This window comes from Rhinolophus sinicus, linkage group LG05, assembly GCF_036562045.2.
Source record: "Rhinolophus sinicus isolate RSC01 linkage group LG05, ASM3656204v1, whole genome shotgun sequence".
Lineage (NCBI taxonomy): Eukaryota > Metazoa > Chordata > Mammalia > Chiroptera > Rhinolophidae > Rhinolophus > Rhinolophus sinicus.
Window position 1 is genome coordinate 167,005,113 of NC_133755.1, and position 18,571 is coordinate 167,023,683.

The 18,571-nt window shown below is 37.8% G+C and overlaps 1 protein-coding gene across 6 annotated transcripts in view; it reads left to right on the forward strand.

Moving 5' to 3' along the window:
- Positions 1-18,571, forward strand: part of GRM1 (glutamate metabotropic receptor 1) — a 334,828-nt gene that overhangs the window by 293,597 nt on the left and 22,660 nt on the right. For all 6 annotated transcript variants that reach the window (XM_019744494.2, XM_019744493.2, XM_019744495.2 and 3 more), the window contains exon 8: positions 2,961-3,891. In XM_019744494.2, coding sequence (XP_019600053.2) covers positions 2,961-3,891 — 931 coding nt within the window. The remainder of the gene's footprint in view (positions 1-2,960; positions 3,892-18,571) is intronic.

An 18,571-nucleotide genomic window follows, 5' to 3' on the forward strand; every position in this document is an offset into this window, starting at 1 on the left:
ATTCTATTCTGGTAGGGGCACTTCTTGAGTGACATAAACACAATACTGAGATTCTCTTTTATTAATTAAGATTTGTAGAGCTGCTGTATTTTTTGTTAATAATTTTTTGCTAATAATTTTTTGTTAATAATAGGGATTTATTACATATGGTAACATTAGACTTAAAGACCTTGCACAAAACCTAAAGATATTTTGACTAATTTAGTTTATGTCTGCAATTGTCCTTAGGCAAGGATGCTAGGCTTTGGCTATTGAATTAAGAGGTTGGCTTTAATATGTGAATTGGTTTTCTATTAATATTACTGTGTAACAAAGTACTGCAAAACTTAGCTTACAACAACACACATTTATTATTTCACCATCTCTGTGGGTCAGGAATATTGGCATAGTTTAGCTAGGTCCTCTGCTTCATGATCTTTCACAAGCCTGAAATCAAGGTGTCAACTAGGGATGGAGTCTAAACTAAAGGCTTGACTGTGGAAGGGTACACTTCCAAACTCACTTATGTGGTTATTGGGAAGATGTAATCCTCAAAGATTGTTAGACTGAGGGCTTCAAGTTTTTGCTGGTTATTGGATGGAAACTTCTTTCGGTTCCTTGCAACATGGCAGGTTGCTTCATCAGAACCAGCAAGAGAATCTGCCACCAAAATGAAAATCATTATCTGTGTAACCTAATAATGGGGGTGATACCCCGTCAATTTTGCTATAGTCTATATAAAATAAATAAGTCATAGGCCTTGCTCTTACTCAGGGGGAAAGGATTACACAAGGACATGAATATGAGGAGGTGGGGTCATTGGGGACCATCTTAGAAGCTTCTACCTCAATTAGCAATGGTTATATTAATTCCCAGTTTATTTACTTTTTAAGTCTATCTAAATGTCTCGTCACATATAAGATATTTTCTGAGCTAGCAATTTTATATTTTAACATTTCTTTTCCTGGTTTGATTCCTGTAATTCAGGGTTGAGCACATTTATAGAAAGAGAGGATATAGTCCTTCTTATATCACCTATTGTACCTACCCCAGAATTATCTGAAGGTTTCCTAAAGTCTTTCATCTCTATTTAGTTTATAATTTTGAATCTTTATTAAAAGAAAAGCCTCTAAAGTGGCCTTATGTAATGCATTTCCTATTTTTATTTTTATTTTAATTTTATACCACTGGGTTATTTAAATCTTTTCTAATCTGCTACTTTGAAACATTTTCTTCCATAAGGCTAACAATTAATTGAATTAATTGGTACATATCTGTGGTGAGGAACAATAAGTATCTAATCACAATCCTGAATTCTGCAGAAAATATTTTGCCTGAATCGCTGAAGTTTAGGAAAACCATTAATTATAGTTCTTAATTTGGCTCAAGGTTTTAATTCAACTTCCATAGATCTGACTTGTGTTCTACAAATTTAAAATGTGGTCTTCTTTTCTAATGAAAACTCTGAGAACAGAATAGCTCATTTTAAAAAAAAAAATCAGGTAAAGTTACACAGAAAAAGAGAAATGCAAAGATAGTAATTTTCAAAAAGTTATCAAGGCTTTTACAGAAACTACATTGGAATTTGAATTTTATTTAGCAATCTCAGTATGCCAATTAGGGAGCTGAATAGTGACTATTTGGTATGTTATCCCCTAGTTTGTCTATAACTCCTCTTAAATATTTTAATTTATTGATTATGTGTCATATCAAAAGTTCTTCATAATGGTCATTGTTCTAAATATCTATCTATCTGTCTATCTATCTATCTGTCATCTTTCTAAACTTTATCAAGGAAATGAGAAGATTTAGAATTAGAATTTCTGGAAGCAGTTCTTCCAGAAAGAGGTTGAGACTTTGACATAGACAAACCCCTGACACACGAGAAAGAAAAGCCACTATGATTAGTTTGTGCTTGTGAGTAGTTGGCACTCATTTATTAAATGTAACTCTGTTCCTGATTGGGTGATTATCAGAAGCAAGTACTGACACTGATTGGTTGATATGCAAAAACATGTTCACCCAAAAGGTGCTATTGTTGATTGTCTGAACAGGTTTAAAATAGGTTCTGGTGGTGCGCCTGTTGCCATGACTACAGAACAATGAGTCTTTTCCTAAATTTATGGAAATATTTTTATTCTCAACTTGGGAAACAATGGCATAAACCAAACACAAAATTTTGTGAAGGAGTCCTTTCCAGAACCTGAGACATTTTTCTCTGTGTGTGAAATACAAAACAGACTTTATTCTCCATCTCAAGGGAAAAGACGAGCCAGGCATTTAGGAACACAGCTCTGTCTCTTTTCTCAAGAGATGCGTAAGGGAAGGTTTCATTCTTCCTTGGTATGTTTATTAGAATCTGATAACTCAGAGGCGCTCAGATGCCACAGACAGATCATATATAACGAAAGGGATGAGACTTAAATAGGGGATGATGGACTCTTCTAAATAATTCAAATGAAATTTATGTGTAAAACACTCTGCTAACTGCCACCCCCAAAACAAACAAACAAACAAACAAAAAAACATTTGTCTATACTAGACTTGCCTCTAGACAATAGCTACATAAAAATAAAATTTTATTAGTTTATTTCTTACTAACTCATCTGTTACATTGTTCACCATTTAACCTTCACTGGAAACATAGTTTAGCTTCCTTCTTTTTCTTTCTGTTTCCAAAGATGCACAACCAAGTTCCACAAAGTGGGATCCATTTATGAGGCTGGTGCTGGAAGAAAAGATCACAGGCTGGAGAATATCCCATTAGGGTTGTGATGAGATTAGGTTGGGAATGTGATTGTCCAAAGAAAACAATGGTGCATTTTTATTTGTGGAACAGTGAGGCATTTTTTTGGAAGCATTAAGACAACATAAAGCATGAAAGATGTGAATACAGCTGTGCCTCCGGTAACAAGAAAGCACTGTTGTTATTGATCAGTAGCAATCTTGGATTCACTTAAAAACTGTTTTTCTCCTCACAGGCTGTGAACCCATTCCTGTCCGCTATCTTGAGTGGAGCAATATCGAATCCATCATAGCCATTGCCTTCTCCTGCTTGGGCATTCTTGTTACCTTGTTTGTCACTCTCATCTTTGTGCTGTACCGGGACACACCAGTGGTCAAATCCTCCAGTCGGGAGCTCTGCTACATCATCCTCGCTGGCATCTTCCTTGGTTACGTGTGCCCTTTCACTCTCATTGCCAAACCTACCACCACGTCCTGCTACCTCCAGCGCCTTCTGGTTGGTCTCTCCTCGGCCATGTGCTACTCTGCTCTAGTGACCAAAACCAACCGCATTGCACGCATCCTCGCTGGCAGCAAGAAGAAGATCTGCACCAGGAAGCCCAGGTTCATGAGCGCCTGGGCGCAGGTGATCATTGCCTCCATTCTCATTAGTGTGCAGCTGACTCTGGTGGTAACCCTGATCATCATGGAGCCCCCCATGCCCATCCTGTCCTACCCCAGTATCAAGGAAGTCTACCTGATCTGCAATACCAGCAACCTGGGGGTGGTGGCCCCTGTGGGCTACAATGGACTCCTCATCATGAGCTGTACCTACTATGCCTTCAAGACCCGCAACGTGCCCGCCAACTTCAATGAGGCCAAGTACATCGCCTTCACCATGTACACCACGTGCATCATCTGGCTGGCTTTTGTGCCCATTTACTTTGGGAGCAACTACAAGATCATCACTACCTGCTTTGCAGTGAGCCTCAGTGTGACGGTGGCCCTGGGGTGCATGTTCACTCCCAAGATGTACATCATTATTGCCAAGCCTGAGAGGAACGTCCGCAGTGCCTTCACCACCTCCGACGTAGTCCGCATGCACGTGGGCGACGGCAAGCTGCCCTGCCGCTCCAACACTTTCCTCAACATTTTCCGAAGAAAGAAGCCAGGGGCAGGGAATGCCAAGTGAGTTATCTAACTCGGTTTGCGCTCGCTCTCTCTCCTTTCTTTTCTTTTTCTTTTTTTTTTTCCTATTTGACTAAGTCATGTTCTTCCATTTCCCCGATGTTTTCATTTCCTTTCGTAATCCTCTCTCTCTCTCTCTCTCTCTCTCTCTCTCTCTCTCTCTCTCTCTCTCTCTCTGTTTAAATCTCACATTCTGTTGGAGTAGAAATGTGGTCCCCAAGGTCTTCCTGTTTTCACTCCTTGGAAAGAGCAAAGAACAGGAAGCAACAACCAGCTGAGCTCCTCTATGCTTATTCTGACCTAGAATTTGCAGTTTCTGTTCTGCTAATTAGTTTTTCCTTTCGCATAGATCCTCTCTCTATGGAGCATCAACACAGCTCTGGGGTCAGGGTCAGGGATGTATAAGCTCTTTGGTTCTGATTTCTAGTTTAGACCATAGTTGAAGATCCTTTTCGATTTATTTTTATCATTCTGGAGCCACATCACTGTTCATCTGGGATGAGAGGAAGGGAATTCAGCACCTGGGGAAATTTTTCAAAATTTGACTGCAACTGAGCACTAAGGATGTCCTGAAATAAGTTCCTTTAAGCAACTGTCATATCATATCCCTCTTATGTATTAAACTTTAATATATATTGTAAGAAAGATGTTCCATAATGCTACACACGAATTGAGCTATCTCTACTGTGAGATCATGATTAGAATGGTTTTCTAGCCATAAAGCACCAGAAGAAATAAGAACCAGATAAAGGTGATGAACCCCAAACTCAAGAGTCAGTGTAAACCTCAGAGTACAGATTATTTCTATTCTGGTACTTCCTCTGAGTATTTTGTGTAATAAATATGTTCCTATCTGCTTCCTGACTATATTGCAAAGAAGCATATGCTGAAATTTGCATGAGTCATTTTTTCTGAGACCCATGAAAACAAATTTCATGTAACATTTACAATTTTGAAAAGGAGATGGATGTTTGAAATTCTAAAGGTAATTGAATTATCCCCAAATTATGCAGTTTTTCCCATTAACAGTATTTGTATTTTTTTAAATAATGCTTTCAAATGAAGAATTTTAATAGTAGTTATTATAGTGTATACATTATTTTATAACTATTTCACCTACCTGAGCAAGTCAGCAAGATAAGGGGAATGAGTGTTATTTTCCATCACTTTGTAGGTGAGGAAACTAAGCCACTGTGAATTTGTGTGACTCATAAGTGTAATTTCACTTAGCCATTCTTTGCCTATGTCTTAACTGGTTTAACATTTTTCATCTCAACATATATCAAAAAACCTACATGCCTCAAATTTCTCGGTTTGGTATCTTTACTTGCCAAGCAGCACCACGGGAATCTTTTACAAAAATCATATAATTGGTTTAAGGATCAGACGTGGGAGTCTACAGAAAAATATTTTTTCTGAAAGCCATAAAGTTTTTAGTTTAAATAAAGACATCCCTAATTTCTTTCAGCATTAGGAATGAAGCCAATAATTTACATGTACTTCTCACTATCAATTTCAAGTTCTTCATAGAATGCTGATCCTAAAAGTTGCTTAGTCATTTTTTTGCCTTCTATGGCTCTTCATGCTAACCAGCATCCCCTCAGTAGCACCCTCCCAGCAGGGAGTGATCAACAAGCATGTGAGCAAACCAGTGCCATGAAATGAGGGAGAAAATAAAAATAGACATAGCCACAGAGTCCAGATGTAAAATGGCCTAACAATTTTCATTCAGAGGAAAGGAACAAGAGGAAACAAAATGAAAACACTCTTTAAACTGGAATGTTCGTAGGAATTAAGAGACATCCTTTTTCGCATCCCATATGGCTTTATGAGGGTTCCATTCCACCATCCACTATTACCCAGCTCCATGTTTCTAACTTTTCTGCCTTTGTGATGGCTCTTCAGAAACTTTCATTTGATTTTTAACCATGGGCCATTGATGAAAGCTGTACTAACCATTTAATGAAAAGAGAGAACCTATGTGACCAATATCTTTGGATGGTACCCAGGAACACGCATTTCTGAAAGCTCTCCCAGTGATTCTGTGCACAGACAGTATGGGGCCCTGTCCAAGAGAGGAGTGACTAATGGAGAGTACACGGTACTTGCCACTGGGAGAAGACGGAGCTCGCTGATGTCACTTTAGTTGTACTTAGCCCTGCTGTAGCAGCCAGGCTATCCATTCATTTTCTTACCCCCACACCTGCCTTCCTTATAAGGTGACAATGCTCCGTTTACTATTATGAATTTAGAAATTCATTTTATTTGTAATCTTGCTTTTGAAAGAAAAATCAGCTTCCTCTAACTGGACCGGTTGTCTAAGAAGTGCTGGTTTCACCAGTAAATTGCTTGGCTAGTGGCAGTAATTGATCGGGCACTATCAGATTATTACAGTAAGAAATATACTGCTAATTAATAATCATAATATGCAGCTTTCTTAGTACAATCTGTAGCTTCTTCCAGGTGTGCTACACGGCTGAGCTGACCCTCAGAGGGTATTTGAGGCTAAACTTCTATGGAAAACCATCATACATTTACGCACTTTTTTCTCATTTGTTCTACTGTTGCTTCTCTTGTAATTTTCTCTGAGACTATACTTTTAAAATATAATGATAATCTCAGTGCCTATGTTTTTACCTTTTTTATTGCTATGTTATGTTTTCCTGGTTTGCCTCCAAAGTTACAAAAAATCACAAACAATCTAATATTTTCTACAACAACAAAAATCTAGCAGAGTCTTGCCAAGCGAAGCAAGGGGCTCAAAAACTAGAGAACAAACACATCACCCAATGAGTTTATTTCCATTCTGGAAGTGTAATTCCTACATTTATGGTGCACTGAGGGTATTCGGCAGCCTGCATATATTGCTATAAACACAGAACGGATGCTGTAGTGAAGAGCTTCCAACTGATGTATCTGTTTGAATATTATTCTGAGGAGTTGCAAGTCCAACTATATTCTCGTAACAGGCTGTTTCTGAGATACATGGGAGGGTGCTATTGTGGGTCTGTTTTTGCAGTTTGCTTCCATTTTTTTAAATTTTATTCACAGCCACATATCAGATGCAACCAAAGATTTGGGCAATTGCTTTATATTTTCTGAACTGTAATTTTGGAGGTTAATTAAATTGGTTGTTTGGGTTACTTGAGCTACTGAGAGTGAGAAGTCTTGTTAAGCATAATCCTACCCCAGCAGATCAACTGAATAGTAGATTTGCCTTGACATTTCTAATTTCTCTAGGTGTTAGTTTAATGTATTTGAATGGGAAATTTTGCAGGCTTAACCTAACATAAAGATATTGGTAAAATTCTCTTGGTTGGCAATAGGAGAAAGATAGAAATCCATAGACATTCATAATTAAGTAAATCATTTAGATCCAAGTTACTTATCACTTCCTTTTAAAGCCAAAATGAGTTAATATCATGTAACTGAAAAATTAAAATATTATATAAATAATGTTTGCTTTAAAAAATTATTATACCAATGACTAAATGTCAAACTAACATTTCTAGTTATTTTCAGGATAAATAACCTCAATGTGCTTATTTGGCACATGGAACTAAAATGTGACTATATACTTCCTATGATCTTTTGCATACAGTTTTGCATAACTGCATGCAAAACTAAAACAATTACAATCACCAAAAAAGGATTAGATTTATGTATGGAAGTAATTTTAAAATATAGGTTTCTAAGTAAATAACATATTATTATATTCCTGTGGTAGCTTCTTAAGCATTTGAATATATGTTTCTATTGAGTATAAGAACTAAGTGAAATAGTACTAAGTAAAGTAATGCTTTAAGGAAATGTTCCTCTTGGTCTACGAGAAACCATTTTATCCACAAGCAGAGGTAAATAAGCCTGCAGTATCAGTGATTATGCCCTGGGTAAGAATTTTAATTTGTCTTTCCTTCTTTGATTATGAAAGGAAATATGATAGTGAGCCAAAAGAAATCACAATCAAATACAGATAACAGGTTCTCTTTCATAGAAAGAACTCATTTACTATTCTAGTTTGTAAATAAGAAAATCTGTCAATTTGAAGTTATTTTTTCCTTAATAATACATGAATGGCTTTAAAAGTTATTGTAATCCTTCACTTGCTTTCATAGTAAATATCAGAAGATTTTATCAATGTACTTGACATAGAATTTTACTACTTAGAGTAACGTTTATGGAAGATCTACTGTTTATTCATTTATTCAATCAATCACTGATTCAACAGTAAGCTTAACAGCACTTAAGCTTATCAGCATAAGGTGCTAGATAATATTCAGGATAAAAAGATATGAAGCAGGCACTGACTGTACCAATCTTGCAACATATTAAGGGAGACACTCAACAATATGACTAAGTATACTGAATTAGGCGTCATAATAGAGGACCAATACAGCACTAGGAGTGTCCAGGGAAGAAAGAGATTAAGTCCAGCTAATGGAGCAGTATCTGTGGCAGGATGGGAAAAGATTCCTTAATAAAAATGACATTTGAACTTGACCTTAAATGATGTTTTTCAACGAGATAAATTATGCTATGATGAGACCATTTCACACATAGAAAATAATGTGAGTGAAAATTCAGAAATGGTAATGCACTTTCAGGCTGTAACATAGAATCTGGTATGAATGAAGTATATGGAGAAGTACGTATCGTGGTGGGTAAATTTGTAAGTGCAGAAAGAGGACAGATTATATGTAATGATCAATGTTCTACGAAGCTTAGGTATTTTTTTTTATATATAAACCACAAAGTACATTAAGATTTTTGTGAAGTTTTAGGATTATGTGTAAGCTTTTTAGGAAGAGATCGACTATAGAATGACTAGTTACTAGAGTGTTACAGCAATCCAAATGACAGGTTAAAAATAAAAACCCTTAACTAGAGTAATACGCTATTAGGTTGGTGCAAAAGTTATTGCGGTTTTTGCAATTATTTTTAACCTTTTAAACCACAATTACTTTTGCACCAATCTAATAGAATGAAAGTCAAACCCAAAGCATGCATGTGAAAATTTTTTCTGAGCTTGCTTCATTCGAACTGAAATATTGGTTTTGACGAAGGAAGGGATGAAAAATAAAATTCAACTCTCGTGATTTGAGTCTGGGTGACTGGAAAAACACAGCTACCATAAAAACAGATCAGGACTGCAGGAGTAGAATTAGAGAGATGTTGATGATTTGGGTTGCAGACTTATCAATTGAAAATACTATAAATGCATCCAAATAGAGGCATCATAATTTATTTAGATATTTAAGTCAGGAACTCAAGACAAAGGTCTGAGCCAGAGTTCTAGATTGAGGGCTCAATTGTCACAATGTTTAAAGTGGCCAAAACAATGATCTTTAAGAAGAAAAAGGAGGAAGAACATTAGGGAACACACTTAAGAGGTAAGATAAATAAGGAAAGTTGGAAGGCAATAAACAAAATGGAATCACACAGATGAAAGAAACAGAGGGACTGTAGTATCATGGAAACCAAGCAGGAGACTATATTTTAGGCAGCTTGGGTTGTCATAGTGAAATCCCACAGACTGGGTGGCTTAAACAACAGACATTTATTTTTGCACAGTTCTAGAGACTGAAAGTCCACATTGAGGTGGCAGCATGGTTGATTTCTGGTGAGACCTCTGCCCTTGGGTTGCAAACAGCTGCCTTCTAACTGTGTGCTCACATCATCTGTCTCTGCAGACCTGGAGGAGAGGGGGCAAGGAGAGGAGGGAGAGAGAGCACTATCTGGGGTCTCTTCTAATAAGAGCACTAATCGCATATGAGGACATCACTCTCATCACCTCATCTAACCCTAATTACCGCCCAAAGATTCACCTCTTACTAAAATCACACTGAAGGTTAGGACTTCAACATATGAATTCGTGGAGTAAACAACTATTCAGTCCATAACAGAAGATAGAACTTTGGATCCTTGAGATCCCCGAGGATGGAGACTGTGTGGTTATCCTTCAGTGGTTTCCGGGGTGTGATGTGGGTAGAATTTCATTGCAATAAGTTGAGGAATATAGCATCAAAGGAATTAAGTTTAGACAGTATTTGAGGAGGCTGTGGAAGAGAGAGGAGTGGTATAACAAAGGAGAAATTTAAGCTTGATTGTAATATCTGAGAAAGGAGCCAACAAAGAAAAATTGAAAATATAAAAAAAGATCACATGGTTTAGGCTGGGTGGCCAGGCCCATTAATATAGAGTCATTGACATTAACATTGATTGACAACTGTGACAATGAAGTGCCAACTCTTAAAAAACACTGTGTATTGCTTGATTAAAAAAAAAAAAAAAAAGATGAAAAAAATCAAACTGGGAATGTACAGGAATTTTCATTAAAATTGGAATATATAACTCTTACTAGTAATTTCATCAGACCTCTGGACTTCCAAACATTGATTGTAAGATTTGAGAAGAGACAAATAAGGGAAAGTGGAAAGTAAGGTGTAGTTTCCTGACAGTGTTGCTGGTGCTGGAAGGTTTTGAGGAAGCTCATGAGTACAGGTCTTTTATAGAAGAAAAAAGGGTGTTGTGGATCCAGAGCCAGACTCAGTTAGGGATGAAACAAGTACCTTCATTCATCTGTGATTGGAATGGGCTAGAAAACCTTGGATCGCTCCATGACAGACAGTCATACTGCCTGGCCTACCAGCATGAGGATATTTTGTTTGGGGTAAAGCTTTACGCTCCCTGGAAAACCAAGCCAAGATGCTTCACCCCTGGAAAGAGGTATCTCTTTATCACCTAAAAGCACATTTGCCGTAATTTGGAATGAAAATAGAAACGTAAATGGAGTGTGGAGGAGTTGTTGCTGTGAGACCACTTGCAGAGGCCAGGGGCTCAAGCAGGGAAAGGATGAATGAATGATCTTAGGACTTAGGATGTGGGGAAATGGACACAACTTGTTCCCCATCAGGTGTAGCACATTTGCAGTTGCCATTGTTTTCTTGTTCTTTTTTCCTCTTGAAAATAATATACTCACTCTGCAAATAACACAGACCAGCTACTTTTAATACTCATATTCTATGTTTTCAAATTCTAGATTGCATCCATGGGGCACAGATTATGCTACAGCTTCAAAGAGAACATAATTTCTTTTGAATATAGTTCACCATTTATATTTCTTTCAAGTTCAAATAAACTTGCATGACTAATACATATTCAAGTTCTCAAACTTAATATTTTATCCTCAAATGTTAATAACGTGTAGTTTCTAAACTGAATTCAGAAACTATATAAACATCCATAATGGCCTAAGGGAGGTACATATAACACCATTGTGCAAATAAAGAAACTAACAGCCATTGGAAAAGTGGAAAAGCTCAAGGCCATTTTAATAAGAGGAAGACGTGAACCTCAAATAATTATTTCATGGATGAAATCATTTATTTCCTTTACTCTAGTAGCTATTTATGTCTGTTACCTCAATAATATACTTACTTATTCATGCATTCAATAAAATGAATGAGACATGGAGCCTGCCCTCAAGAAGTTTATAACTTATGGGTATAATATGGCATTACAGTAAAATTGGGTGAGTGAAATGACAGGAAATGGTCTACCGTGGTGATTCAGGTGGATAGGTAAATTTAAAGTCAGTTTATTGAGTCTAGTTTTGTTTGTTGTTGTTGTTGCTGTTGTTTTTGCAGGTCCCACTCTATGTAATAAGTACTTTTTTTTCCTGGACGCACTCTATGTAACATTCACATGTTAAGTGAAAGAAACTACCACAGGACACACTGGAAGCCTAAAGGCTAAACCTGGTGGTGGATGTTCTCAGATCATGAGAACAGAACCTACAAGCTCACTATCTAGAACTCTTTGGCTGAAAGTTATAGCAGCCAACTTAAACTATCCTGAGTAAATGTACTTTCATTTTGTAGAAATAAATGAAAAAATATATATATATATATATAAAGAGTATAGTATAGTGCCTAGCTAGCACATAGTAAAATCTCAATAACTGTTAGTCACATTAAAATTATGAAAATAGGGGCGTGTGTATGGAAGTTCATATATTAACATAAAACTCTGCATTACACTGTCATGTAATTAGAGCTCTAAAACCTGAGTATATGCATCATCATTGTTATAATATCAGCTTGTAATATCCATGCCATGTCGAATGGAGGGGCTGTGTATCTGCTGACAGTAGAGGCATGTAAGTGTTACTCAGTGTGAGATGTTTGTAAGGAAGGATACCCTGTTGGACATGGCTTGGCAAACTGTCCATGCCTGGCCACAAGTAAAGAAGGGTGAGGTCATTTGCATTCCATCTGTTAGCCGTAGGGTCTACTATACAGTGTTACCTACTCAAAAGGGAAGCAGGCCATGCAAAGCTAGTTCAAGAGCAAAAATATTAACAGCTTGCAAAGTGAAGAAAATGAAAGTACCAGTGGATTTGGAAGTTTCAGATCATGAGAACAGAACCTGTAGGCTCATTAATTAGAATTATTTGGCTGCAAGTTATAGAAGCTAATTAAGCTAGCCTAAGCAAAAGGGAGTGGGGTATTTAACAGAAAGAATACAAGGAACCATTTCAGGTATCTCTTGGCAACAAGGTTTGGAACACTTTTGGCCCATGTGGGGGACTGGGCTCCTGAGGAGGAGAAAGGCTCCAGGCCTGTATGTCATCCCGTCTCCTGCATGCCTCCTTCATTTTCTCCGCATACATCTTCTTTGTTCATTTCTTGGGTCCTCATGGTGATTCCAAGGACAACCATCTCAATTCTCCTGAGTTTACATGTCGTTCTAGGTCAGCTACCCAAAGAGACTGCTTCAATCCCCTCTGTGGTTCTACGTGACACAGAGAACTCATTGACTCAGCTTGGCTCAAGAGTCCAGCCCAGGTCGAGGCTGTGGGGACAAAGGGTGGAGTCACAGAGTGTAGAACTGTCTTCCCAAGGCCCATGACTCCTGTTCCCTATGGGTAAAGTCAGGGAGGCAGTTCGCAGAGAAGGGGGTATGATTGTGGCATGAGCCAAAGCCCTGCAAGCGAACATACCAGAGAAATGCCATCTCCATCCCAACCCTCATCCTTTTTTCTCTGCCACCTGAATAAGTCACTTCTAAGTACCAGCATTTTATACATGGAAAGGTTGAGAAAAAGAAACTATAAAACCTAGGTAGCTAGCCAACCAGCCAAATAATTAATCACTTATCCATGCAAAATGGGAATGACTATTACAAATTCCAGTGTGTATGCCAATGAAGGGGAAAGAAACCACCATAGCTCTGACCCACCATTTATTGTGAAGGTATGAGGCATAGAATCAAACAAATTTCACAACTAGACCTTGTCTTTGCTACTTTCTAGAGATTCCTGGCTATAAAATGCTTCTCAGTTGCCTCAAGATGAGGGGAAAAAGACGAACAAAAGGAAGTGTTTTGTTTTGTTTTTTAAAAGAAAATAGATCATTATGACATTGTCTTCTTTTTTTTTTCTTTAAAGATTTTATTGGCGAAGGGCAACAGGACTTTATTGGGGGAACAGTGTGTACTTCCAGGCCTTTTTTCCAAGTCAAGTTTTTGTCCTTTCAGTCTTAGTTGTGGAGGCGCAGCCCACCATCCCTTGGCAGGAGTCAAACCAGCAACCTTGTGGTTGAGAGGCCGCGCTCCAACCGAGCCACCCGGGCACAGCCCACCATCCCTTGTGGGACTCGAGGAATTGAACTGGCAACCTTGTGGTTGAGAGCCCACTGGCCCATGTGGGAATCGAACCGGCAGCCTTGGGAGTTAGGAGCATGGAGCTCTAACAGCCTGCGCCACCGGCCGGCCCATGACATTGTCTTCTGAATGAATTAAAATACATCATAAATTACAGGGCAACAATAAAATATTACTTGTTGTTAACATTCATAGAATAGAAATAGAAAGTCAACAAATGTTTAACCAAGTTAACCTAAAACTGTGTCTGTAATATGATTTTATTTCAAAGGAGTAAGGGAAAGCTCGTATAATTGAAGGCGACTTAACAATACCCTCTATGCAGATTATTAAGATAAACGAGGAGTCTACTGCAAGCAGAATTAGGCCACATCCCCTGTGTGCTGCTGAACATACTGAAAAACAACTGCTTAAAAGAAATCAGTAACAGTAAGAAATACTTCCCTTTCCTGGGGAACAGTAATAAAAATATATACTGTTACCTTACTCCTATGATTTGCTCTCAGACACTGGGGATTAGTGTCATTTTCCACTTGATCAAGCTTTGCACTGATTATGTTGTTTGGCTTCCTTAGGTGGGTATGGGATGTGGAGTAGAAACATTGTTAACAAAGAAAAAAATGAATAAAGGACAAAAATCATATGAGTATATCAATAGATGCAGAACAAGCATTTGACAAGATACAACATCCATTTATGATTAGGACAATTAATAAAATGGGTATAGAAGGAAATACCTTAATGTAATAAAGGCCATATATGACAAACTCTTAACTAATATCATAATTTACAGTGAAAAACTGAAGCCCGTTGCTCTACATTCAGGAACACGACAGGGCTGTCCCCTATCACCTCTGCTTTTCAACATAGTGTTGGAAGTCCTCGCCAGAGCAGTCAGGCAAGAGAAATAAATATTAATAAAAGGCATCCGAATTGGGAATGAAGAAGTTAAATTGTCAATTTTGCAGATGACATGATGCCATATATAGAAAACCCTGAGGACGATCTACCCTAAAGTAGAATAAAAGAAATTATGACAAAGGGACCAGGGTGGCGATGAGGGATCAAAAGAGATGACTGCAGTTTTGTCACCAGTCAGCTGTATGACCTTGGCCATTGATTGTGTCAGTGTCTTATTGCATGTGATAGTATTTCATAATTCAGTCCTTTGTTTAAAAAATATACGGAAGGTTACTGTTTCACAAAGTGTGAGCAATTTGCTGTTGAAGAAATAGTGTATGGTCCATGATCTCATAGAACGTCGAGTGGAGTGGAGGACACCGGCAGGAAACGTGACAGTGACAAGGTGGCTGGGTCACCCTTCCTATGACAGAGGAAGTAGAGCACACTCATTTGGGAGGCATAGATAAAGGACCTCTAGTACTGACCTTTGAGTCAGGGAAGGTCTAAGGAGAGCTATGAACATGGTTCCGTTAGCCAGGAGCTAGACCAAGCAGTGCATTAAGATGGGGGACGGTACAGAGAGAGTGTTCGAGGCCGAGGGACCATGAGAGGAGGTGGGGAGGCAAGGGAGACCACAGCATACTAGGCAAATGAAGCCAAAAGGTTTCAGTAGGGCTGACATTAATATCCTGTAAGAAATCTTTGTTTAGCTCCGAATGTTTAAAGCCAAAAGTTATTCCAGGGCTGATCCTAGTATAAAATCACTTTTGCTCTAATGGTTAGAATGGTTTCAAGGCCTAACACGTGCCCCTTTAAGATTGCAAAGAGAAGTACTGATGATGCATTCACTTAATAAATGATTTTTAAGCATGTAGTATGTGCAGGAAATACACTGGTGAGCTAAGTAGATCCAGCCCCTGCCTTCGTGGAAGGCCAGACATTGAATGAGTAAATTACAAGTGTAGTGAGTGCTTTTAAGGATACATTCAAGGTATTTCAGGAATTTTATTAGGAGGATCTAACCAGTCCCAGTACATGGAGGCAGGAAACATTCCCAGGAAGAAGTATTATTTAAGCTAATTCTTTTGAAGGAGAAAAGGGGTTGGCAAGAAAAGGAAGGGGAGTAATAGGGTAGATCAGTCAAGGAATCAAAGTGTAAATGCTCTGAGCAGGAAAAAAAAAAATACTGATGACTGAAGGAGATGAAGCAACTCCAGGATGCCTGCAGGTGAGGAAAAAGGGGATGTGTGATGAGAAGAGACTGAAGGGGTCAGCTGAGACCAGACCATGCAGGGCTTTGTTACAAGCCTTCCGAGCTTGGAGCTCATCCTCTGAACAAGGGAAAGTTGCTAAAGTCACAAAACAGGGGTGTGTTGATATCAGTGAGAATTATGTGTTAGGGTAATGTCACTGACACCTCAGTGTCAGGATGATGGGAGAGGAAGATGGGACGCTGGGGGCTCTAGAAGGAAACTGTTACAGAGTCTGGGGGGAGATTGCAGTGCCCTGATCTAAGGCCTTGACAGTTGGAGTGAAGAGAATGAACATAGAGAAATGGCTAAGAGGTGAAAATTAAAAGTAAGGTTGCTCACGAACTTCAGTTTAATTAAGATCCACATATTTAAGATCCACATACAAATTCAGTTGCTGCAGACATATGCAGTCACCTCAGGGTCGTTTGGCTTCAAAGCCTATAATATTTGAACAGTTACCAGATTAAATGTATTAACACAACTAAAACATGGTTGATCCATAAGAGGAGGAAACTGATCAGACACAAAAGCAGAGAAGAGCAGCTACTGTCACAAACATTGGAAATGGCCCCAGACCTCTCTGATGTGGAGATGGGTGAAGAGGCTGGTGACCCACGGGCTCTGAAAATTTAAATCCCAAAGACCAGATGACCCCTAAGACTGAAAAGTTGAAACAGACTATCTTAGCTTAATGCCATTAAATGTTTAAGTATTGAACCTTGCAACCTTCCACCCTTCTTCTGTTTCCCTGTGAACAGACAACTGTCAATTATTGCCTAACCCTATCTACAGGTCTGTTCATGTACAGGCTGGTGTTCTGAATCCTGTACATTATTTCCCATTGCAAATGAAATGTATATACCAATCTCATTACATGAACTTGTTTAATAGAAGTCTTACCCTGGATGATGTAGCATTCTTACTGGGCAGATGAAATAAGTTCTGCTGTTGTACTTACCTGGGTGGTGAGAGGTGGGAAGAATGATTGCATGGCTGAGAACCAGATCCTGGTTGGTCCCTCCGAAGCCCTTTCCTTAGGAATGTGTGGCCTGTGTGGTCCTTAGGGGCACACCATGTTTCTCACATTTCTACGGATTTCAGTTTCTTTATCTCTAACAGTGGAGACGACAATACTCACATTGTATTTACTACGTTACCTGTGAGCATGCCATAGTCATATGACCTAATGTTGTTCTAAGATACTGAATTATATAGTTGGTAGGGTTTCAAAAGCATTTGAAATGAGTGTTCCATAGATTACCTATTATATCTGTTCTCAGCCTCTCTGATCCAGACAGTTCATATATTATCATGTATTATATGTCTATTTCTTTCATTCAAAATAAGAGTCCTAGTTCCCAAGAAAACAGGAGGTGATAGAATCAGAATATTTCATAAGTATATATTGATGTTATTTCACTATAGCCATACAAGTGTCTTAGAATAACTGCTAATACTATTGCTACCAATCATTGAGAAGAATTAAAACAAATTGCATACCATCTTCCCATCTCCCCCTTCTTAAATAGTTTTACTGTATCTACGTTATCTAACTATTGTCTTTAATGTGTAATGACAAATCTTTTTAAATTTGAGAAAAATACTCTTGAACTATAGTCTTCAGTATTTGCTTCCTTGGTTTGTTTTTTTTCTTTAAGGATTCCTAATGTCTTCTTTGGCTAGCTTCCATATTTATACTTTCTAATATTTTTCATTCTTTCATTTCATATCTTTTTTATTGAAGCATAATTACATAATTACAGCAGTATGCATAGATGTTAATGGCAGTTTTACATAATTTTTTGCAATTCTATGATACACCCACGTAACCAACACATGGTCAAGACTGGAGGGCATTGTCATCATCCTAGAAAGCTTGCTCAGGACTTTCGAATCGGTTCCACTCTCCATCTAGAGTCAACTGCAACTCTGATTTCTATCCCCATAGATTAATCTTGTCTGTTCTTAAACTTCATAAAAATGAAATCATACAGTAGATATTCTTTGTTGTATCCATTCTTTCACACAGCACGAGACTCATCCATATTCTTGCATGTGTCAGTAGTTTATTCTCTTTAGTTGCTTGGCAGTGTTACATTGTATGAATACCCTACAATTTATTTAGTCTATTCTGTTAATGAGCATTGGGGCTGTTTCTAACTCTCACTATTACAAATAAAACTATAATCAACATACATACATATACTAATTTTTATGGACATATATTTTCATTTCTTGTGAGTATGTGCCTAGCAGTGGGATTACTGGATGATAAGGCAGATATAAGTTTAACTTATAAGTTAAACCTGTCAAATTTCCACAGTGATTTTACCATTTTACATTACTCCCAAGAATGTAGGAGATTCATTTTGTGTTGATAGTCTTTTACATTTTAGCCATTCTAATATGTGTGTAGTAGTATTTAATTAGTTTTAATTTGCATTTTCCTGATGACTAATGATCTTGAGATTCTTTTCATGTACTTACTGGCCATTTATATGCTGTCTTTTTTGAACTGTCTATCCAAATTCTTGCCTGTTTTCAGGGTAGGGGAGTCATTTGGGTTTTATTATTGATCTGTAGCATTTCTTTCTATATTCTGGATGTGCGTTGTCATATGTATGTATTATAAACATTTTTGTCTCAGTCTGTGATGAATCTTTATTTTCTTAGTGGTATCTTTTGGTGAGTAGAAGGTTTTAATTTTGATGAAGTCCAGTTTATCATATTTTAATGTTATGGTTAGTGCTTTTTGTGTCCAGTCTAGGAAATCTTTGTCCAGAAGCAAAAATATTTTCCTGTTTTCTTTTAGGAATTTCATAGTTTTGACTTTTATATTTAGTACTGTAATAATACATCTT